The sequence below is a fragment of the Rhinolophus sinicus genome, linkage group LG01, assembly GCF_036562045.2.
Source record: "Rhinolophus sinicus isolate RSC01 linkage group LG01, ASM3656204v1, whole genome shotgun sequence".
In the NCBI taxonomy this organism is placed as follows: domain Eukaryota; kingdom Metazoa; phylum Chordata; class Mammalia; order Chiroptera; family Rhinolophidae; genus Rhinolophus; species Rhinolophus sinicus.
Genome location: NC_133751.1, coordinates 2527995 through 2552274, shown reverse-complemented (window position 1 = coordinate 2552274; position 24280 = coordinate 2527995). Strand labels below are relative to the sequence as shown.

The 24280-nt window shown below is 51.3% G+C and overlaps 1 protein-coding gene across 7 annotated transcripts in view; it reads left to right on the top strand.

Moving 5' to 3' along the window:
- The first annotated feature begins 389 nt into the window (after positions 1-389).
- Positions 390-24280, top strand: part of PKNOX1 (PBX/knotted 1 homeobox 1) — a 50096-nt gene continuing 26205 nt past the window's right edge. Inside the window, exons 1-3 of one of the 7 annotated variants that reach the window (XM_074324793.1) lie at positions 390-539; positions 23029-23097; positions 24090-24197. In XM_074324793.1, the coding sequence (XP_074180894.1) occupies positions 24147-24197 (51 nt within the window). In that variant the 5' untranslated portion in view covers positions 390-539; positions 23029-23097; positions 24090-24146. Of the gene's footprint in view, positions 540-1080; positions 1848-14906; positions 21422-21895; positions 22853-23028; positions 23098-24089; positions 24198-24280 lie in introns of those variants that run through there. The other 6 variants (XM_019745675.2, XM_074324781.1, XM_019745676.2 and 3 more) reach the window with 6 other exon arrangements.

Genomic DNA, 24280 nt, shown 5'->3' with positions numbered 1-24280 from the left:
CCGAGATCGTCCCGGGCCCGCCAGCCGCCCGGCGCGCGGAGAGGTGCCGGCGCCTCCTCCCGCGATGGTACGGCCCGCCTTCCCCACGGGGCAGTGGCGGATGGTTCCGCCCACCCGAGCCGGCTCCACAAATCTCTCCCCGCCGCAGGAGAGGGAGCGGAGGGGGCGTGGCGCGCGCCCAGGTTACGCCTCCAGCTGCATAGTCAGGAGGCGGGAATCGCAGTCGGCTAGAGGCGGGGCCTGGATCGGGCGCCATGCGGAGGCGGAGCCGGCTGCCAGCCGCCCCCGCCCCGCTCCCCACCCCCAGAGTGCAGGCTCCGCCCCGCGCCGCTGAGGCGCAGGGACTGGGCAGGGCACGGGCCCGGCAGGCCCCGCCCCCGCTCTGAATATTGATGCGGCGCGCGTCGGCGTCGCCCTCCTCCCATTGAGCGAGGCTGTGTCGCGTGGCCCAGCGTCGGCGTGACGGTTGGACGCGGGCGCGGCACTGCGGGTCCCGATTGCTGCAGCCGCTTGTCAGTGTGATGAAGATTGGCACCCAGGTAAGCTGTCACTCAACCGCTCCGCCGCCGCCGCCGCTCCGCCGCCCCGTCCCTATCAATCACGCCGGCCCGCCGGCGCCGTGGCCGCCGCCCCGCCGCCACCGCCCGGGTCTCAGTGGGCCGCCGCCGCCGCCCGGGAGGGCCGCGCCAGACCCGCCGCCCAGGGCAGGGGGCGGGGAGGGGGCGCGGGTGGGGGAGGGGAACCAAGGCCGCGGGGAGGGGCGCTGTCCTCCGGGCCGCCGCGGGGGCGCGCCCAGCTTGTTTCTCAGTGTGGTTTTACGGACGCGGAAATTTCTGGAAGGCGCCGCCGCTGCCGCGGCTGCGCCCGCCGCCGCCGCGCGGGGCCCGCTGTGAGGCGCGCGCTCCTAACCGTCCCTCACAGAGCGCGGCGCGCGCCTGCGCAGGCGGGGGCGGGGGCTGAGGGCGCGGGGGCGCGCGGGTGGGGGCGGTGCGGGGCCGGGGCGCGGGGGCGCGCGGGCGGGGGCGGGGCTGGCGTGAGGGGCGTGGGGGCGGGGCCAGGCGTGAGGGGCGCGCCAGCCCCGCGGTTGGTGCGGCAGCCGCCGGGGCTGCTCCGCGGGACCGGAGGCGGGAAGATGGCGGGCGGGGCTGCTGGAGGGGGCGTGCCCCGGGCGACGCCCGCGCGCCTCAGGCTGTGCGGGTCCCGCTGGCCCGCCGGTGGCCGCGGAGGTCCGCTGGGCGGGGTCCCCGGAGCCCCCTGGGGGCTGGGCCCTGACGGGGTGTCTGGGCTTCGCGATGCGTGGCCGGGGTGCCGGTTTTCGGGACTAAGTTAGATTAGGGAGATGTCGCGTCTCATAAACGGCTGATTGGAAATGGGGCCTGGCAGTGCGGGGCACGGCCGAGCGCTGTCGGGAACTTCACGTTCCCGTAGGAACAAGTCGTGAGTCACTTGAGAACAATTAGGAACAGTTGAGTCCGCTTCGCTTCATGCTCGTTCGCCCGCAGCTCTGGACATGCCCCGGCGGCGGCTCCGGGGCAGCCCCTTAGGTTTTCCTCGGTTTCCCGTGCGGCGGGCGCCTGAGTCGCCTTGGGCCGTGCGCTGGCGGCGGAGCCCGCGGTGCGGGCGGGGGACATGCGGGCGGGGCACGTGTGCACGGGGCGCGCGTTTGCGGCCGTCCTGGGTGTCTGACCGGCGGGTCGGCGCTGTAACTTAATGATTGAGATGGTAAGAAATGGGCGTCCATGAAGCTGGCTTTTCCCTGGGAAGTGAGTGCTTTCCACCGGAGGGTGAACGAGACCCTCACCTTTAGTTGGGCATAACTGTGGTTTTTCCTGACAAAGTGAAAAGAGGTTAAGTATTACATGTATTTCTACGTCACATTGTAATAAGTTACATTATATTTTATACAGTGTGTTTTAAACATTATAAGGAAGAATTGAAGTGAAATGTAGAAACGTTTGCCGATGTCACTGGTGACGCGCTCGGATCCGGTGTATTGGTTTGGAAGACGGCAGACTCCGATCTGCCTTCATCACTTTTCCTTAATTTACTGAGTGGAGAGTGATGTGTGGATCGTCTAGTTACAGTGTGTGATTGAATCTACAAGGAACCGTCCTGCAATACGACGCCAGGCGGGGACGGTGCTTTCTTGCCGTCTCAAGGGAAGGAGGCCCCGACGGCAGAGATTTGGAAGTGGGCGTTGGGATTGATGGAACGTGGTGGGTGGAACAGGACGTGAAAGATGAGCATTTTGTGCTGGTGAAGTAGGTGTCAGCAGGTTGCACGTTAATGACGTGGCTGCAAAGGCATTTTGTTGGGGTCCCTGTCCTCTAGTTTACATCTACTTACATTTGTATCAGTGTATTGTAACTTTGCAAAAGTGCTACATCTGAGTAGTAACTTTGTACTTACAACTTCCACTTTGTTGCAAATTGTTCAGCTGTTTGAAACTGTTTAGAAGGAAACCTGGAAGTGCTAAGGAGGCATGCGCCCGGGGGTCCTGTGCGCCACCTGGCCTCTGGCGCCCCATGAAAAGCTTTAGATAAAACAGGATCAGGAGCCCATTATACTGAAATAGTTATCCAAACACTGACCCAAACCGGCGATAAGGTTCCCACGTGCCCTTTATTAGCTCATGTGTAACAGACATCACTGCTCTAGAATCCCTTGGGCGGTGACAAGCATAACCGCCCAAGTGGTTTCTGAAGCCACTCGAATGCTTTGTGGAAATATTTGTGGTTTCTGTTGGTGAAGAAGCCACAGACACTGCTAATTGTGGAATTTAATGTCTCCCTTCATTGAATGACTGCTTAATCAGACTAAGGTCATTACAAATAAAAATGGGACATTTTTTCTCATTCAGGTCAGAGACCAAGTTCACCTCTGCACTAGAAGTTGCTTTACTCTCAGCCTGTCCATTAGTAGGAGTGTGTATGCGCCCCTGTTTGCCTTCCTCAAATGATTATCCCCATAGCGAAGGGGGACGAGGAAATAAAAACAGTGCAGCTAAGGGAACTCAAAGCTTGGCCGTCCGGGGTCATTGAGGGCAAGGGTTGGGGTGAGGGTGACGGTGAGGGTGAGGGTGAGGGAAGCTGCAAGAGCCACGTGCTGCTGTCTTACCCGTGTGAGGACTCACAGCTGGACAGGTTACCCTCCTGTCTGGTGCGAGCTCTTGGGGAGGGACGTTATCCTCTACCCTTCAGGTTCTCTGGCCGGGCTAGCGATCAAATTAACACAGGACAGGTTAGCAGGAGAAAAACTAAAGTTGAATAACATGTGTACTTCCTGTATGTATGGGAGAGACCCAGCAACACTGAGGAAGCAACATGGTGGAAGCCAGTCGTCTTAAGTACCACGTTCTGCTAAAGACAGAAGATGGTGTTGGGGGGGGGGGGGGGTTAGCGGGAGGTGACCGGGAAAAGCACAGGAGACAGGTAAGATTGTCATGTAGGGTTAGGTGGAGCCTTCCCCACTGCCCCTTACAGATAGAGATACCCTTACAGCTGTCATTGTCCTTTACAAACGGGACTTCTGGGTTTTCAGAGCTGCTCCCAGGTCTGCCGTTTCCTCAAGTTAACCAACGTAAAATAATCAGTATCCCAAAGGGGCATATTTTGGGGTTGCAAACTGCTCAGCTTCAACACAGAAAGTGGAAATTCAGTGTAGAAAATGTTCAGTCTGGAAATCCTTACAATAAACATCCGAGGGCTGGTTGGCTTGTCATTTGGTGAGAAGGCCTGGCTGCAAAGGCGTCAAATGAGGCTCCTGTGTCCTCCCACCGGAGTGCGTGCAGAGTGCTAGCTGCCCCGTGTCTGGTCATGGTGTCTGGGGAGCTTGCTCCCACAGGGCCAGCCATGTCACAGCACACGTTTTACCTGACAAGGTGGTTTCAAGCACCGTCCAGGGGAGGGGAGCAGAGGGGACACAGCAGCTTAACTATCTAGGATTCCTTGGAGAAAAGGTTCTACAGCTTTTTCAAAACCTTGAAAACTACTGATGGACCAGGTTGGGAGGCTGAGGGCTTCATTTTACCGCCTTGGGTCTCAAATGACAGGGTTGGGTCATGCGCACAGGTCCAGCCCCCAGGCCCCAGGCCCCAGGCCCGGCCTTCTGTGCCCTTAGGGTAAGCCGCCCACTGTGAATTGATGGGGCTTCAGTCCTGGGAGACTGTTTCTGCTCAGGGTGACCCCATGACCCAAAGGCAGCCTCCGGCCAAGTAAAGCGGTGAGGTGTGGAGGTTGCGGGTGTGTTTGGTGGAAATGCTTGTTTGCCATCTGACTTGTGCTTCCAGAACGATGGGCTGTTTCAGTCAGGCCTCAGGATAGCAGGGAGCAGGCTGACTTCAAGTCCAGGGGTTTGGGGTTCCCCAGGAAGAAGGAGAGTCGGAATCTGGTGGGTTTGCAGGGACCAGCAGGGCTGCGGTGTAGCCCTGGGGGGTCGGGCTGCCCACCTGGGCTCTTGGCCCTCCCGGGAGCGCCCTTGACCATCTCTCCCCACCGGGTCCTCCTATACACTGGCCATCACATGTTCCCTTCTCACAGTTTGGTCCTCCTGTCTTCCTGTTTCCCAGAGCACACCCCAGGGACAGTGAGCAAGGTCTCTCCCTCCACCCCTCCCGGCCACTGACCCCGGCCTAGGGGCTGCCTTGTCCTTCCCCCAGGGAGGGGTGGGCTCCTGCCATCTGCACAGCTGCCCCCTTTCAGCAGTGTCTGCAGTGGGGTTGGGTCACTCAGAAGGGACTGTGGATTGGTAGGTACTGCGATCAGTTTCCAGAACAGACTGATCAGATTTTTGCAAAAATAATGCCTTAAGGAAACCTTGATAAGCTCAATATGTTATATGTTGTCTGAGACATTTTATCAAGGTTTACATTTTTTTGCATTAGAAAATGAGGAATTTGACTTTGTGTTCTTCTAAATTTAGTTATATGTTTACATACACACACACACACACACACACACACACACACACACACATTTCAGCAAAATTTGCTGCAGCGTAAGTGGAAATACGGGATCCTCCAGGACAGTAGCTCCAAGCCGCAGCACTGTTGACGTCTGACTAGATACTTCTGTGCCCGGAGGCTGTCCTAAGATTTTGCAGCATTCTGGTCCCTACCTACTAGATGCCAGTGGGACCTCCACCCCTGCTTGTAAAAGCAAAACGTGTCTTCAGATACTGCCAAATGTCCCCCGGGGCACAAAAATCACCCTGGTTCAGAACTACTGCTCTAGAGCAGCAGTTCCCAAAATGTATTGTGTCGAGTTTAATGGGATATGCATACATTTTTATCTATTAATCAGTTAAGCTATTTTGTGTTGTATTTTTAACCAGCATTATTATGTATGTTTTCCTATATTTACATAATCCATGTGTTTCTCATTTAAAAAATTTAAGATCACTTCAGTTTTGTGATTCTATTTTTCTTAATATTTTATGTCCCTGCCTGCTGTTTGAGAGCCTTTTGAGCACTGTGGTTTTGATGTTTTCTGTATTTATTTTATCATCCGCAGGGCTCACAAGCGTAGTCAGTACTGCTGCTGGGCCCATTTCTAGGGTGCTCTGCCCAGCGCAGACAGTGCCCTGGGAAGAAAGATGGTCCCCATAAAAAGGCCCTTGCTTCAAAGGGTTGGGGTTCCTATTTTTCATACAACATACTTATTGACCCTTAATAACAAGTACATCATGAAAGTTTGGAGTGTCAGTTTTTAAATATGCCAGTGATATTCATGGTCTTAAAAACAAAGCTGTGCTGTGAATTTAAATTCTACCAGCTGTAAGAGACCATCCAGCTCAGCGTTTACTAGACGAGATTCTAAATTCATTAAAACACCTTGGTGGTTAGAGTTTTGCTGTGTCTTTAGTGGAAAAGATAGGTGGACTTTTGGCTTGAAAATATATTTTCTGAACAGACTTTGTTTTAACAAAATGTGATATCTATGATTTTATTTGAATATGTAGCTTTTAGTAGTACCTCCCAAACCTTGTTTGAAAAATAAAGTGGTTTCTTGACAAATGTTTTGTTCAGAAGTGTTATTGACAGAAACCTTGGCTGGAGTAGGGGTTGTGAAGCCAGGGCAGAAAATGGGAGGGGGGGCGGGGGTGGGTGGGTGAGTGACACGACATTGAACTCTAGTGATGACAGGTAGTGTCCTAAAAGGCATCCTGGAAAAGCTCTCTTTTTTTTAATACAGAATTTTGACAGTTTTCTTAGATTCCTTGACAGCCTTCTTTGTTAGTCAGCGTGTTTACTTTGCAAAAAGATCACAAATGAAATGTTTTGGGGAGACTAGTAACTAAAAGGAACATCTGGAGAGAGACACACTTTGCAAGTAAGTGTCTTGTGGCCCTGGCTGTCTCCAGTCCTTCCCCCGCATCAGACCCCGCTGTCTTCCCCAGACACGGAAGCTGGCATCACCCTCACGTTGCCCGCGTTTCTGTGGTGGGATCGATCGCGCTCCTCATTGCAGCCGCTTTGGACAGCAGCGAGCGCTGCCGCTGGGAAAGCAAGCCCGCTGCTGGGGGTGGCAGCTTGCGAGGGTGGAGCTGCCCGCTGCTCGCTGGGCTGGGTGGTAGAGGGAAAACGCCAGACCTGATGTCCTACAGTAGAGTTCCCGGAGCAAATTTTGGGTTGACAGGAGGTCTGAACCTGTCTGGACAGCTCTGCTTTGGGCCAGGAGGTGGCAAACTCTAGGCTTGTGGGCCACGTGCCACTGCGGCCAGCTCTTGTATGGCCCGAGAGCCATATGTGACGCGTTGTAAAGGAAAAAAGGGACTGATAGAGACAGCATGTGGCCACAAAGCCTAAAGTCTTTACCAGCTGGCCCTTGACAGAGAAGTTTGCAGGCCTCTTCCCTCAGTCTCAGCTGAAACCATCCACACGGGTCTGGAATCAAACAGCATGACTGCTGGGAAAATCGGGATGATAAAAGGGGCAGGGAGGGTACTTCCCTCAGTGGACTGTACCTTTCTATGACCAGATTGTAGCCTCATCTGTGTAAAAATAGCCCATGTAAATAGCTCTTCAATGGTAATTAGAATCATAAAGGAATCCATGTGAATAACGCGGACAGCTCAATCTAGAAATCTTTGCTTCAGAGACCAGTTCCCTTTTCCCCGTTGCTCTGTTGTTTCCCCCGTTTTGGCATATGAGCACTGGGAAGCCCGCTTTGCTGATGAGGTCGGGGTGTAAAGTCCAGCTCTTCTGTGTGGGCGCCGCCTTGTCCAGTAGCACTTGTGCCGAGACCAGATGCCACTGGGAAAGCAAGGAGGGCTCCTCCGGCACGGCCCCTCCTTTAGGCTGCGCTCTGGGAGTGCGGGGTGCTCCTCGGTGCTCGTGGGGGGGGGGCCAGGGAAGGGGGCTGGGCTGGGGTCCTCCCTGGTCTTTGGCTTATCAGGCCTCTTCTTTCTTTCTAGAATCCCCCCACTTTTTTTTTTGTCTTCACATCTCTTTTGAAAGTGACAATTATAGTACAAACAAAACATTTAAATATTTTCTCTTTGTAGCTGTATCCTTGATAGGATGTCATTAAAATTATCTGAATTCTTGACTAATCAAAATAATCAGATGTTCAAAAACAGTTGCTCTAAGATGCTTTGCTAAGTTTCAGAAGGTCCCCACTGAAAGGAGGCTGCACAGCACACATTGAAGACTGCAGAGTCTTACATGTGCGTGTCTGCGTGCTTCTTTATGGTGTTACCCAGGTTCCGTGGCGTTGATTGGGAATGAAGCATCACAGCTAAGTGAAACCCACAGACAAGAAAGTGTAACCTTTAAATGCCCTGAAATTTAGGGTTTAAAAACAAGTTCTAAAATGATTCCGGATGTATTTGCCTTCCCAGATTGTTGTGTGCTCACTGGCCTGAGCCTACAAAGACAGAGAAGTGCCAGCCCTGCCACTCAAGGGCGCACGTTCAAGTGTCCACTGGACGTGCCTTTCCGTGTCACTGACAGAGCAAGGACTGTGGACACGGGTGGGTGTGGGTGTCAGGTGGTGTGAGGGTAACCAGCAGAACCCTGAACATGGGATGGTAACTCCCAAAGCCAGAGGGGAAAGTAGAGCCATGAAGAAGGTCATCATTTCCACATGGGAGGAGAAAGAAGAAAACAAGGGAGCTGGCTGAGTGTACTGAAAAACAACAACTAATAGAAGGTGACATGGACAAGCAAGCCCACACGTATCAGTGACCACAATGCAAAAGGGTTAAGTCTCCCAGGTGACAAACACTCCATAGTTAGGGACAGAATGAGATCTCGCTCAGTTCTGTAAATAAGTGATACATCTAACACAGGAAGGTGGGAAACGAAGGGATGGGAAACGATCAGCCCTACCAAAGAGCAGGCTTAGCCGTGTTAACACCGGACACAGCTAAGCGAGGTGAAAAGCACTGCAGGAGCAAGTCTTACCACTCAAGGTACCGTTAATAATCATGAACTAGAAACAAATTGTGGAAATACGTGACATAAAGGTTGATAGAAACAGAAGTTGACAGTTGTACCCATTGGGGGAGTAGCTAGAGTAACTTCATAAGCAGAGCAAGAGAAGAAAGGGCGTGGGGCGGGCGTCTCAGCCGGGCCCTGTCTCGGGCCCGGATCACTCGTTCGGAAGCTGTCCTGGGCACTGGGCATGTTGGCAGCGTCCCTGGGCTCTGCTGCACCGGACACCAGTAGCAGCCCCTCTCCCTCGTGGGGATGACCAGGAGTGTTTGTGGACATTGAATGCCAGTGTCCCCTGGGGCCAAATCATCTCCAGCTGAACCACTGATATAAAAGATTTAATTAATATGTACAGAAATTTGTGCCTAACAAATAAAGTAGACACTCTTCAAAGACATTTAACAGAAACTGGCCACACAATAAGCCACAGAAAAACCCAAGTTTCGAAAAATAAATCCTATAGGCCACATTCTCAGGCCACAGTGCAACCTAATTAGAACCAAAGAGTGAGTGCAGAGCTAAGAATACCTCCCTGCAAATGTTAAGACCCCTTTCTTTATATGTCTTGCGTTAGAGGAGATGGAAAACTTTTCAGACTCTATAAATGGATGACAGGGCGCCATATACCACAGCTCATGGGATGAAGCAAAAACCGTTCTCAGGAGACAGTGCGTGCCTTAAATGCGTTTATTAGAGAGCAAGAAAAGTGAATTCAGCTTCCAGCTCAAGAAACCAGGAAAAGAAAGTTAAACAAAATAGAGGCAAATGGTTTTGCTTTTTGCAAATCTGATTAAGAAGACGTGAGAACACACTATTTACAAACGAGAGGTAACTGCAGATATGAAGATTTTACAACTAACAAACCATGTTCAATTTGATGGCAGTAAATTTGAAGAGCTGTGAATGGTTTCTACAGAAATGAGCAGAATTTACCTGGAAGGTCAAAAACCTGCACAGACCAGCAGCTCTGGATGAAATTGAGAAAGTAGTCAAAATGTTCTCTCTTTAAAAAGGCACCAATGGGTGAGTTAGGTCATGGATCAGACGATTCCTGTGCTGTGTAAACTGTAACAACCATTCACTAAACAGAAAATGATTGAGCACCTGCCGTGGACCAAACACTGTGATAGTGGCTGAGAATATACCGGTGAACAGAACCAGATGCGTTCCTGCCTGCCAGGAAGTCCTAAAGGCAACAAGGTCACCAAAGGTCCATCCAAAACAATGAAAAGTTCCGACCATTGTAAGGCCTGTAAGAGGGAGCCTGTTTTGCTCTGAGACGCAGGGACAGCACTCCTAAGGTGGGGGTGATTGATGTGAAGAGTCAGGAGCAGGGGTGGGTGAGGGGGTGGAATAGGAAGCCTGCTCCAGGTGGAGGTGGGGCAGTGTGTTCAGAGGCTGTGTGTGTGTGTGTGTGTGGGGGAGACATGGGCTCTGAAGACCCTGGAAGGGCCTAATGTAACTGCAGTATAAAGAATGGAGTGACGTGGGGGATGGGCGCGGGAAGGAGGGAGGACAGGAGGGACGGCCCCAGCCACGCCCGGTTGTCATTGGCTGTTAAGATGTACGATCTGTATCTTGCAGGCACTAGGAATCCCTGAAGGGCTTGGAGTGGGTGTGTCATGAGCAGATCTAGGTTTCCAGAAGATCCCTTGAAGGGCTTGGAAACGTGCCCATGTCCACAGTAGGGGATGGGTTAAGTCAGCTGTGGTAAGTCTGCACCTTAGAGTACGAACTCTGCAGCTCTAAACGGCAGTGAAAGTGGTCGCTAGCCTGCTGTGAAGCATCTTTAGGGTACAGTTAGTGAAGAAAAGTAAGGCTCTGCACTTTTATCTGTGTGAGAGGTGTATGACGATTTGCTTACAATAAAAAAAGAAAGATTAAATCCCAGACTAGTAAAAATGGGGTTCCGTGTTAAGGAGGGAGGGGACAGGGCTATAATTGGGTTTTTGAACATACATAGTTTTGTTTGTTTTTAAGTGTGTTTTTCCAGGACACATCAGCTCCAGGTCAAGTAGTTGTTTCAATCTAGTTGTGGAGGGCGCAGCTCACAGTGGCCCATGTGGGGATCCAACTGGCAACCTTCTTGTTAAGAGCACCGCGCTCTGACCAGCTGAGCTAACCGGCCGCCCCAAACATACATAGTTTTGATTCATGGAACCATATGAATGTTTCATATAGTTTAAATTAAGTCAAAATGGGGTGGGAGGACACTAGTATCTAAAAATTAAAAGCAAAATAAATCAGAGGACTCTAATTCTAGATATTAAGTTTGTGGCTTAACTACACAGAGAAGAATTATCTCAAATGACTGCAAAACAAATGGAATTGTACATCCGTCCTAGTGGGATAAATCCTAAAAAAGGAACTGCAAAGAAATCTTACACAGTTTTTGGAACTCAGTAATAATGTTCATATTGTCATTTTGAAACTGTGTATGTAAATAATCTTGTGTGGTAAATAAGTCATTATGTTACTGTCGTTAGGAAACAAGATTTTCAGGGTAAGAGAAAAGATACACAAATATGAAATCAAAGCACTTAAGTAAATACTCTGTAATCCCAAGTTTGAATCGCAGATGTCAGTTAACTTGTTTTTAAACAATGTTTATGAAAAAATATTTCCTGTCTCTGTCCATTGGAAAGGCCTAGAAACAGTGACCTGCCAGTAGCAGTTAGCAGTGAGCACACAGAGCACCCAGATTGTGGTCTCTACCTGGCCTTACCTGCCGTAAGGAGTCGGAGCCGCCTGGATGAATGGCCGTGTCTGGGTTAGGCGCGTAAAATGAACAAGGTGAGCCTGGAGTGTCTCGGTTCTGATAGCAAGAAAACTCCAAGAATTACTAGTGTGAAAGGCTCCAGGGCTAACTGGAGGGGCTTGCATTGGCCAAGGCGGGATAATTTGGAACATCAAAAAATACATATACATATAAAACACTCCTTATTTTTAACGTGTTCAAACCCATGAGATCACAATGTACTAAAACAGCCTCACTGGTCACTGTTGGAGAAGCTAGGGACCCAGCACAAAGCGAGCCTTAAGAAAGCCCATCACTGGGGCTGCAGCGTGGGGAGTGGGCTTGGGGGTGGGGTACGAAGAATGACCATGGAGACCGGTCCCGAGGCACTGCTGGGGGTTCAGAAGATGGAGGCGTGATGGGGCGCTTCACCCCCTCTTCAGTAAGTGAGCTGATTGTTTCTTAGTTGTTGAATCAAAGCTCGTGACTTCTCCGAGGGAAATTCTGGAAAATCATCTTCACACTTGCAGTCGGGGTCTTTGTTGCCCAGCGTGTAACCCTTACGTGCTCCAGGGGAGGGTCCAGAGTCGTGCAGAGCCTATCAAGGCACATGTGCTACATTCTGTATTTCTTGTGCGTGTTGACTGGGCCCGAGGGAGCCATTCCTTTTCAGTAATTTATGTTACGGTGCTTTGGAGATGCCTGACTTCCAAACCTTGACTGTTACCGGAGAGGCCCCTTCTACTCCTAAGCACCTGCTGTCATCTTGAGACTCAGTAAGGTTTGCAGAGCAGAGGCACGTGCGTGCGGCGGGAACATTACGTCCGGGCCACGACCTTCGTCGGGTTCACCAGATGCGTTAATCCCCTTCTTCATCTGTCCTCTGCATTAGTGTTTCCCATTTTGAATGACACCATCATTCGTAGCTTGAATTGATGGAATTAACATTTGTAGGCATCAAAGTGTAACATCATCAAATACTGCCCTGGTTTCCTTACGAGTTTTGCAGGTATCGTAGAATCGGTTCTTGTATTGTCAGAGATCATGTGTAGAAGACGTGGCAGGGCGTCAGAGCCAGGCCGGGTGCTCTCACAGCACATTTACCCCTTTGTGCCTCTGTTTCCTCATCAGTAATGAGAGGAGAGTGTTATGAAGCCTCTGCTAGAGAGTTCTGGATGCAACTAGGCCAGTGGAAACCCAGTTACCCTGTTAGTGGCATGAAACAACCCTTTTATGACGCTTACGGATTTGTCAGCCAGGAATTTGGAAAGAGGGCAGTGGGAATGACCCGTGTCTGCTCTGCAATGTGTGGGTCCTCGGCTGGGAAGATGCGCGGCTGGGGTGGCCTGATGGGGGAGGGCGGAGTCTTTGGGAAGAATGTTCTCAAATCTGGAAGTCGTCGCTGCCTGTTGGTGGGAGTGAGAGCAGCCTCCCTGTGTGGACTCCACGTGACCTGGGCTTCCTCACAGCACCGGGCACTTGTGGGCAGTCAGGCGTCTTACATGGGGCTCAGGGCTTCAGGAGGGAGTGTTGCAGCAAACAAGGCGGAAGCTGCCTGACACAGATGGCCCCGCCCTGGAGTCCCACACCCCCTCTGCTGCATTCTCAAGGTTCTAAGGGAGTCACTAGGGTCAGCTCAGATTTTTCAAAGTGCTTCGTGTTGGTCTTGCCATGGGAGACTCAGAAGAAACTTCTTCCCTCATTTCCCCTCCCTGCGCTCGCAGCCCTGTTGTGATACTGACAGGACGAAAGGAAGGCTGGACCTCCCGGAACAAATTCTCTGCATCTCTGCTCTGACGTGGGCTCTATAAACAGGACTGTGACGCAGAGCTTTGCCACAGCGTTCTCCCAAACCTCTAGAGACTGTAGCTTGCAAGTGCTTCTGCTTCCCCCCGCCCAGGCCACCCAGTCAGCGTGGCCATGTTCAAACAAGGGGACACACAGTTGACCACGCGTGCGTGCGATGGGCTTGGGGAGCAGCACCCACACCTGTTCCACCAGCACTTTGCAGAAAGTGAGTTCAGAGCGATCTTTCTAAAAGCATCAAATCCCAATGCTTGATGGCTTTTTGGCAGTTTTTCTTCAAGCCCTGGCAAGTCTAATGTTTTATTTCTTCTGTGGGCCTGTTAACCTGTTCTTGTGTCATTACCACTTTTTGTTGTTACCGTGGTCTTGTAGAATAGTCTGAAATCTTTTAAGGGTAACTTAGCTTTTCGTGGACCTGATTCCTCCATGTACATCTTAGAATAGGTTTTTTGGGTTTCTCAAAACAACAGGAATCTTGATTGACATTGCAGCTGCAAGATTTATAGATAATGACATGTACCAAGGAAAACAGGCAGACTCTCCGTAACCTGCTGGGACAGCAGGCAGGCCCAGCAGCGTTGGCGGGTACGGCTTAGTCCTCACAGACTGGGGGCGATTCTCACCCAGCAGGACACCAGAAAGGCCAATGACAAGGAGATATTTCCTGACAGTAGCAAGAAAAGCCGTGAAATGTTTGGGAATCAATCTAACCACAAGCCAGTACAGGAGACCTTCACAGAGAAGCCATTAAACTTAATGAAGGAGGTTGGAGAGGACGCCGGCTCTGGCTGGCAGGACTGGCATCACAGAGTGTCTCCTGCCTAAATGAATCCATCCGACTTCCCCAGCTTGTTACAAAGCTGTTTCTGGTTTTGTTTGCTGCTCCACCCCCAGCCCAGCACTGAGAGCTCTGCCCCGAGAAGACCTTCAGTAAATCTGTGGACTGAATGGAGGGCAGGTCAAAAGAGCAGCAAACTGTGCCCCGCCTCTCTCCCCAGGCACTGCCAGCCGTTCCCACACCCTCTTGGATTGAAGTCACGTGGGTGATTGGTGATGGGTAACTGTAACTGCTTTCACTGTCCCTTACGGATGACATGTAGTTCTGTTTCCATTTTGTATTAATGTGGATAATAATTGCCATGAGTTTTCAATGCTCTTTCAAATGAGGCTTTTGAGCACAGGAAAGATTATTTGAGGTTATTTTAAAATCAACATTTATTAAGGCTACAAAGTTACAGGCCTGTTTTTTTTTTCCCCTCCTTTATGCTTTCATGTAGAATTTACAGATTTTATTCTCTTTATAAGTACAGTAAATTTAACCTTTACCTTTCAGACAGACTTTGATCAACTCAAGGCGACCCGACTAAATATACCATTTTGAATCAGTCCCTTTCACAACTTAATTCTCTTAACACATTTGAACCCTCGTTTTAAGTTTAGATTTGATTTTCATTTAAGCACCTTATCTGACCAGACAAGTAGAACGTTCTCACATAGGTCTAATGATTAGAAGCTGTGCACACAGTGAATCATCTCATGTTCTCCAGCCTCCAGCCCTGCCTGCCCGGGAGGGGGCTTCGTGGTCAGCAGCTGGTTCTGTTCACCCTGTAATCCCAGTACCTAGAGTCGTGCCCGGCAGGCGATACACTCGCATAGATAAAGAGAAGTTTAGTCCTTGTATATTTCTCTCCACCTTGTCACTAAGAAGGAAATCATGTCTAAAATCAGTAACTCAGTGCCTGACCTCTGCACTGCACACCTGAAACAGAAGCTGAATAATACTGAATGTCAACTATAATTAAATATATGTATAGTCACAGGATGTGGAGTATAATATAGGGAATGTAGTCAGTGGTATTGTAACACCTATATACGATGTCAGAGGTGTAGTAGATTGGGGGTGGGGGGTTATCACTTTATGAGGGGTGAAATGTATAACTAGTACATTGTTTTGTACACCTGAAACTAATTTAAAAAATAAAATAAAATCAGTAACTCAGTTATACAGTTTAAATTAGAATCAAAGTTAAAACCTAAGATTAGCTTGCCAAATTAAATACTACAAACACCTTAAATGTCAAATACATAGATTATTCTGAAGCTGAACACAACACTATTAAAATCTAAATCTTCCAACAGGGCTTAAAGATAGCACTTAGGCAATAATTAAGTCATCTCAGACAACTATGGGTTCTCACTTGGGGACCGGCGTTGGCTGGAGAGTTGTGGCTGGAAGGAGAGATGAGGAGCAGCTGACAAGACCCCCTCCTTTGCCCTCTGAGCCGCACATAGTGGTCTTCTTTTCTGGTCTCTACTGACTTCTTCCCCAGCTGGAACCCTCCCAGATTCACCCATCTGGCCTGAGCAGCAAAGATGTCACCACGGGAGGGATTCAGCCAATCCGTTTGTATCTGGTTCTTTTCTGGAAAACATCCCTTCTTCCAGTCAGCCTGGACTCTGTGGGAGGCTGGGAAACAGTAACACGCCGGCCTCTTAGATTCGGCCCGTCGTTCATGTCTGTCTCCTTTAGGCCACGCCAGGAACGCTGCATATGCCATTAGGACGCTGTGAGCAGAATAGGACATTTCTGCCTGGCTAACTGTACAGACGTCCCCGTGGCTTCCAAACCAGTCACGCAGTTGGAGAGTCCTAGGTTTCCTTCCGAGTCCCAAGTCGTACTTCGCCTTTGCGGGCAATCTGTGGGACTGTTGCTTTAAATGTAATGATTCTAGATGAAAGGTATTATTTTAAAGTTAGTATTTCTTTAATTACTAGTGAGTTAATATTTCTGTACGTGAAGATTGGAAAGTTGTGTGTTCTCATTTGTGTCAGTCTGGCTGGAACTCTTGAAAGGGCACCAAAGTGACAATATCATTAAATGATGTGTCCTTTTTTTACTGGGTGAAACTTGTAGAAATAAAGTGGACAGAAACTATGTCTAACCCTTGAATTCCATGGTATCAGAAGTACGTTGGGTTGGCAGCTCCTCCATGTAGATTTCAGAGCCCCATGTGACGTTGAGAATTAAGACACTTGTTTGAGTTTGAACATAATATTTACTTTTTGTGTAGCGGGCTTGTTTTGTGTAATGGGGATCGTTTCTAATCTCAAGATCGCCTTTGGTTTTCGGGTAACGCCTACTAAAAACAGATTGTCAAAATCAAAGGTGAGGCTGACGACCATCGCCCTTGGGTGGGGTCCTTTCACGTGTTTCCCGGGAACGATCGGCGTCGCTCAGTCTGGCCGGGTTCTGTCTGGGGCCTGTCGCCGAGCAGATTGAGACGGTGGCCGGGACCAGAACGCCCGCTTCCAAACCCAGGGATCGTGCGGGACGAGCCCGTGAATTCCGCGGGGGGCTGTCTGCCTGCCTGCTGGCGGGGACCAGTCGGTGGGGTGTGTCGTGCTGGAGCGTGGACTCTGAGAAGAGCAACGAAATTGCCAGCAGACCGTCCGGGCGGTGGCGCTGCCTGCGGCGTCTGCGCGGCCTCGCAGCCGGTGGAGCAGGTGGCGCCATCTGCTGGCCGCTCCCCTCGGCTGCTTCGGGTCCTGTAGGAATACGGTCACTTCGGTACTCGGCCCCTAGTTTTTGCTCAACAGCAGACGTTAGTTACGTAGAGTTGCTTTTTTAAAATTCCTCACATGGTCTTCCATTGTAGAGAAAGCATATATTTTCAAAGGTTCTCAGACAAATGTAAAAATTTTCCTTTAGAACAGTTGTATCAATTTATGTCAGATACTGAAATTTTTTTTTTTATACTTTCCCCCCCAGATTTTATTGGGGAAGGGGAACAGGACTTTATTGGGGAACAGTGTTTACTTACAGGACTTTTTTCCAAGTCAAGTTGTTGTCCTTTCAATCTTAGTTCTGGAGGGCGCAGCTCAGCTTCAAGTTGTTGTCCTTTCAGTCTTAGTTGTGGAGGGCGCAGCTCAGCTCCAGGTCCAGTTGCCATTGCTAGTTGCAGGGGGTGCAGCCCACCATCCCTTGCGGGAGTCGAACTGGCAACCTTGTGGTTGAGAGGACGCATTCCAACCCAGTCATCCAGGTGCTCAGCGGCAGCTCAGCTCAAGGTGCCATGTTCAGTCTTAGTTGCAGAGGGCAGAGCCCACCATCCCTTGCAGGAGTCGAGGAATTGAACTGGCAACCTTGTGGTTGAGAGCCCACTGGCCCATATGGGACTCGAACCGGCAGCCTTTGGAGTTAGGAGCATGGAGCTCTAACCGCCTGAGCCACTGGGCCCACCCCAGATATTGAAATTTTAACTGGTTTTGATAGAGAAGGAATGCAAGTCTATACGGTTTTGAAATAAAATTCTGATTTACCCCCAATATTTATTATGGGCATTTTGAAACACACAGAAGTTGAAAGAGCAGGACTGGGATCCCCCCACCACCTCCATTCAACAGTTGTTGACTCGGCCACGGTTGGTTTAGTTGTGTGTATGTTCTTGTCCGTTTACAGGAAACGGGGTACCATGACCATACCCTGAAACATCTCAGCCCTTGCTCCTCTAAACAAAGATGTTTCCACGGACAGGTGGCGTCGTCACACCATCAGTAACCTCCATCTCTCATGCTGGCTCATACCAGCTTCGGATCCCCACAGTGCTGCCCAGAGTTGCCTAAACTGTCTTTAATAGCTTGTTTTTTTAACCAGGATCACGCACTGCATTTGATTGTTGTTCTTTAGTCTCTTAACCCAGAACAGTTCCCTCACCTTTTCTATTTTTTTTTTTTTTTAAAGATTTTATTGGGGAAGGGGAACAGGACTTTATTGGGGAACAGTGTATACTTCCAGGCCTTTTTTCCAAGTCAAGTTGTTATCCTTTCAGTCTCAGTTGTGGAGGGCGCAGCTCAGCTCCAGGTCTAGTTGCCATTGCTAGTTGCAGGGGGCACAGCCCACCATCCCTTGCGAGAGTCGAACTGGCAACCTTGTGGTTGAGAGGATGCGCTCCAACCCTCTGAGCCATCCGGGAGCTCAGCGGCAGCTCAGCTCAAGGTGCCGTGTTGAATTTTAGTTGCAGGGGGCGCTGCCCACCATCCCTTGCGGGAGTCGAGGAATCGAACCGGCAACCTTGTGGTTGAGAGCCCACTGGCCCATGTGGGAATCGAACTGGCAGCCTTCGGAGTTAGGAGCATGGAGCTCTAACCGCCTGAGCCACCGGGCCGGCCCTCACCTTTTCTATTTTGGTTTATGGGCTCGGCCTCAGGATTGGGCAGGTCTGCCTGCAAGTTCCATTCTGTGTCCTTTTTGGGAGGCCCATCACGTTCGCTTGTCTCACGACCGATGATGTGGTTTTTTACCTTTCGGTGAAGGTGTTTTCTGCCAGGCGTCTTCACTGTGACGTCACTGTTTTCCCTTATAAGTAACAGGATCTTGTGGGTCTCCTGACACCACGTTCCTTCCCATTTCTCCTCATGCTCCCACTGGCCAGTAGTGACATCCACGAGGCTTCCTGCCGGAAGCAGTGACCACGTGCTGGTGGACGGAATTCCAGCCTCACCTCTGCATCGTCGGAGCTCTACAGATCTTAGAGCTTTCCCTCCCCCCCCATTTGCTTATTTGCTTATGTACTTATACAAGTATGGACTTGTGGATTCTTATTTTATTCCCAGTTACCATCAGTTTGTTGCTCAGATTGCCCCAGATTTGGCCCCTGAGGGCTCCTGCAAGCTGGTGTGTCTGTCCTTTTGACATATGCCCATGATTTGTGGCGCACCATTCAGGCTCATCTTCTATTTTATGTGACCCAGGCCTGGAATCAGACCAGCCACTTCTCTGAGGGGCCCTGATGCTTTTTATTGAGAATATTTATCAACCAAAATATAGGTGTTTAGTGCCTGTTGCTACTGGGCACCATTGCGTCGAGGCCCTCTCAGTGGACAGAGCCAGGAGAGTATGTTTTTTCATGCGTGTGTCTTTACATGTGTATCTATACATGTGTGCCTATACATGCGTGCATATGTGTGAGGCACACACATCTATGTATCTTTCCAAATATCTGTGTATGTTAAAAACCATGAACACATACTGACACCTCTTGCTTCCATCCAACAGCAAGGATTCATTCTGGCCTTTCCTTTTCCCTATTTCTTGCTCTATCCTCTGTCACTAAGAGCCCTACATTTCTCTGCCATATATTTATGTTTCTTTTCAAACTAGAGCACTCTCCCAATCTTTAAAAAAATCTGCACATTTAACCTTTAACTAAAAAAGAACCCAAGGAAGTAACCTCTCCAATTTAAAGTCACTTGATTATTGCAGGGAGCTCTAGGTTGAAGTCCTTGCCAGCGTCCCGCCCGTCAGGCGTGTTTGTGACTTCAAGCCTAAGCAAAGTGAAAGCTGTCCTGGCCCTCAGTGGCAGGAAGAGCGGTTTCGGACTTGAGCTCCCGGTAATGGGCTCTTACGTGTAGCGGCAGGAAGGCCGCGTGGGCTCAGTGCTGCCGTGTGTCCTCTGTGCTTCTGCTTCTCCCTGGAACGTCGCATCGGTGCCAGAATGCTGGTACCCGCAGGAGACTCGAGGCATCTGATCAGTGCCAGTTCTCACACCTGAGTCCCTGCGGGCGACGGAATGAGGGGCAGGTATCTAGTGTCTGTGAGTGTCCCCCCACAGGGTGCTGACCTCCCTCCCACGCCTGCTTGTTGTTCCCCCTCCTGCAGCCAGGTTCGCTCAGAGAGCCCGCATGGTGAGACCTTGAAAATAGCCGTGGAGAAGGGCCTCGCAGCTGAGAGACGGCCCTCGCTGTGGCTGTCCTGTCATCTGCCTCTCCATGCTTGTGCTGTCGTTGGTTTAGTTGCAGCGGTTTGGAATGTAGTGTGTCTGCAGAAACCAGTGTAAGTGTGACACCAGTGGGTGCGTGCATGCAGACTCCTGACACCGATGCTTGTGGACTGCGTGACCTTGATGCAGAACTGTCCACTGCAGCATCGCAGTTAGCATGGGGCCGTACCCTAGAGGACGTCCACCAGTGCAGCTGGCAGTGGAAGCTCACGGCTGACTGTCCAGCCTGGTCAGGAAGGGGCTCGTCCACGGAGGGGAAGGCCGTGTCTTTTCCTTTAGTGTAGCTGTTGTTTGAATGAGAGTTTTAGAAAATATTTTCTTTTGCATTTTGAATGGTCTGAGATTGTCAGAGTGCACAGACGGTTGGTGGAGAGAAGCCTCCATCCTCCCTGTGCAGCCCTGAGAAAACGGCTCCCATGAGCCGAGTGCCACGTGCTGTGTTGACCCCCCCATTTCCCAGGTGGGTCTGCCGCCTTGGGTGTCTTTGCAGTAGGTGAGGCTGTCACGTCCTTACTGCAGGTGGGGGTTAGACAAATAGCACGGGTGGAAGAAACCCCAACAGATGCACCTTTCCTCCCGCACGCACCACTCTGTCTCTACGGCCTGGAGAGAAAGTTGTGGTGACAGGGAGTTACTTTCAAAGTCTGCCTTTTATACAGATAGTCAGATAGTCACTGAACGAGGAAGAAGGTTTTCTCCATTTGCGAGTATGTATGTGTGTGTGTGTGCGTGTATGTGTGCAGTGGATGCATGCACATGCATGTGTGTACACGCACATGCAGTGCACACAGGCATTTGTGGACATGGGAGTGTGGGTGTGCATGTGTGTATCTGCACACACACTATGTGTGCGTGTGTATGCAGACATGTGACATACATGTGTGCATGTACGTGTGTGTGTAAGTAGACTGGAAACTCGGATCACCCTGCAAAGCCTCTTCCGTTCCTCAGTACCTGTCTGTTGGACCAGGGCTGGCAGCCAGCGGCTGTTCTGCTGTCTGCAGGCAGAGGCTGACTCAGCACAGAGCCTGGCCTTTGTAGCTTTCCTTCCAGCAACTTCCGTGTTTCCCCGAAAATAAGACCTCACCAGAAAATAAGCCCTAGTATGATTTTTCAGGATGGCATCCCCTGAACATAAGCCCTAATGTGTCTTTTGGAGCACAAACTAATATAAGACCTGGTCTTATTTTCAGGAAACACGGTATGTGAATACCAGTGATAGAAACTAGCAGTGGACCAGAGCGCAGCAGGAGTTCTGGCACCTCTCCGGCAGGAGGGTGACCGAGCTGGTGTGACCCCTGAGTCCGACATGTGCTGCATTGGTGGCAAGCGCCAGGTCGAGCTTAGGAGTCCTTCCTTTAGACGCCGGTTTTCACGTGGCATCTGCTTTGTATCCGACTGTGCTGGGGACGCAGTGGGACGCGCCCTCGAGCCTTAAGGGACGTGTAGTGGAAATAAACCACTGAGACAGCACAGGGCTGAGTAAGGTGTGTGTGGGGCCCAGGAGAGATGTACCCGTGGGTGGGGTGAGCCCCTGGGAAGACCGTGAGGAAGGTGGTATGGGTGGCGACTTGTGGTTGGCAGGTGGCTGTGCACGGAGAAGGCCAGAGCGTTTGGGCAGAACGACCAGGCTGGGTGACAAGGCGGCCTGCGGGGCAACTACAGGTGGCCATCCTTTGTGTCCACACTCAGAGTGGGGGAGGGGTGGTGGTGGGGGCTGCTGTGGGAGGGCGGTGTCCACCCAGGGGCTTGATGGGCCAGGGTGGTTTGGAAACGTGGAGGGAAGGGGGGCAAGACGAGGCCCCCACGGGCTCCTGTTGTGGCAAGGTGTGGGCGCTGGTGGGGGGCGGGGCAGGGCAGGGCGCAGGCAGGAGGGCAGGGCTTGTTCAAGGTGGAGACCATTGGGAGGTGCTCATGGCAGGTGTGTGGGGCCTCTGTCTCAAGATTGGGGATTCCGGGGACAGAAAGCAACGTCATGACGACTACACTAGCTCCTTCCCAGCGCTGGGGTTGCCAAGTGCTGCTGTCCCATGTGGGGCAAAGGTGTAACGGACACCACAGGACAAGGCACTCTCAGACTGCAGGACGAAGCAGGCAACTGCACAGAACATAACAGAATTTAGAACGGGGTAATCTACCCTGGGAAGGTCCGCCAGAGCAGACCCATCAGTTCTGCACAAATCATTCCCTACTCAGGACGACTGTTGTGGTACTGACTTTGTCATATGACGTAGGTACTAAGGATTGACAAGGCAAAGGACAAAGAACGCCATAGCCCCAGGGGCCATACCTCCTGCTGGTCGACCAGTGTCACCAGTGGGATATTCGTCTCCGTTGTCACCCCCACCGTCACTAACAGAAGTACTTAGGTTACGTTTTAGGGGACAGAGATCATCATTTGATAAGCTTACTGAGGGTGGTGGGGTTGGTCAAAGTCACAGCGGGGAAAGGACACGGACATGGAGGTGGTTTGTTCACACTTGCATCTGACACCAGTTCTCTCCTGGCCCAGCGGGCAGGCGTTCCTCTCCCCTCCCGGCCGGGCTCAGCCTTTCTCCTGCTGCACCCTCAGCTGCCTGAACATGGCTGACACCCCCCTCTGTCCTCCTCCTCCCTTGGCGTGGGTGGCAGCACTTGGTTCTTCCTACTCCTGTCCCGCTGGCTGCCTCTCATTCTGTGTGGGTCCCCATCTTCCCAGCCGTCTTGCATGGCCCACCTCCTCTCTCTTCTTGGGTGGTCTCCCCAGTCTGGTGGCCTTGCCGACTGCTTTAGGGCTGCCATAACCAAGTGCCACTCACTGGGTGGACAGGCACAACAGGAATAGATTCTCTCGGGTCCCAGTGGCCACACCTTGGTGTGGGGACCACGCTTACTCTGGAGGCTCAAGCCTTCTGCCACCTGCTGGCTCTGGGCATGCCCCAGTCTGCCTGATTCACAGCCAGCCCCTCTGTCAGATCTTCCTCTCCCCGCTCTGAAAGGACACCAGTCATGGGCTCCAGGACCTCCCTCAATCCAGGAAGACCTCATTCCGAGATCCGTAATAATTACATCTGTAAAGACCCTGTTCCAGATAAGGTCCCGTTCGCAGAGACTGAGGTTAGGACTTGGGCATATCTTGGGGGACACAGTTCGCCCCTCTAGATATACTAACCACCCCCTGATGATTACTGAATGTGTATTTTTGGACCAGACTCATTGGTTCAGAATTCCCTCTTGGATTTTGGAGAAGCTCTTAAACCGAAAATGTCCTGACTCTTGCTTTCTCCTCCCAGGCCACAGGACGGGCTCCTCACTGTCTGCCTCTCGCCGGGACATGTGGCTCTGCACTGCCAGTGGCTCAGGTGGGAACCCTGAGCCCGCTCCCTCCCCCGCCCCAGGCCATCTGCAAGCCCTGTGCTCCTGGCTCTCCTCGTCCACACGACCCCTGCCTCTGCGTGTGCCCCAGTCACGTAGCCGGCCCTTTGCACAACCACAGGGACCCTCCGCAGGCATGAGCCATGTTACCCTTCTGCTTGCACCCTCCCAGGAATACCCCCAGTGCTCACTGCAGCCCATGAGAGTCTGTGTGACTTGGTCCCACGTCTCCCAGCCCCTCACCCTACCCCCGTCGTCCACCCCTCTGCTCAGCCACGCAGCTGGCACTGCCGGCTCTTCTGCCTCAGGTGTCACAGGCAGCTTGCTCCTTGCCGGTCCCGTGTCTCCCTGAGTCATTCACTGTCTCTCTGTCCCCACCTGGTTCCCTCCTTTCATCACCTTCTGACATTTACCTGTTTGTGTGTTGACAGGTAAACAAGCCATGGTTCCCATCTTTGTGTTACATAGACATGCTAAAAAGGTGCCCGCTCCTTCCTGGGGCATGTCTCTGTCTTCTGCTGAAGGTCCAGTCTCCCGGTCTCAGCAGTCCTTGGGTCACGTTCTTGAGGTCTCACTGCCAGGGGCCACTGTCACCCAGCAGGGGAGCCCGTCATGCTCTGACTTTCCTCTTATTTATTACCCACTCTTCCTGGCCTGTCTGCCCGGGAAAGCAGGCCCCCCGCCCCCCAGAACAGCGTCCTGCATGTGTGGACATGCACTGGACACTTGTTGAGTGAATGAATGAATAAATCCAAATGGCTGGAAAATGTGACAGCACATGAGGCCCGGGTGCAAGAACAAACCCATGGTCACCGAGTAGGTGGGGGGATGCCAAGTGGGATTTGGCTGGTAGCACGGTTAGGATGGGTTTTTCTCTCTGTGTAAAAATACATCTTTAAAAAATTATATGGATGCTGGGTGTTAGGGGGCCAAAAACTGCACTCTAATGATTAACTCATGCTTTTCTGCTTTTTTGCAGACACCACTTGCTTTTGAGTCAAGATGATTTGATGCTTTATAGTAAAACTCATGAACCATGATGGCAACACAGACATTAAGCATAGACAGCTATCAAGATGGGCAACAAGTGAGAGCCGGAGTTTTATTCTGCACTTTCGTTACCATCCGTCGTCCTGCTGCTCGTATAGTAATACTTCACTCCCGTGAGGT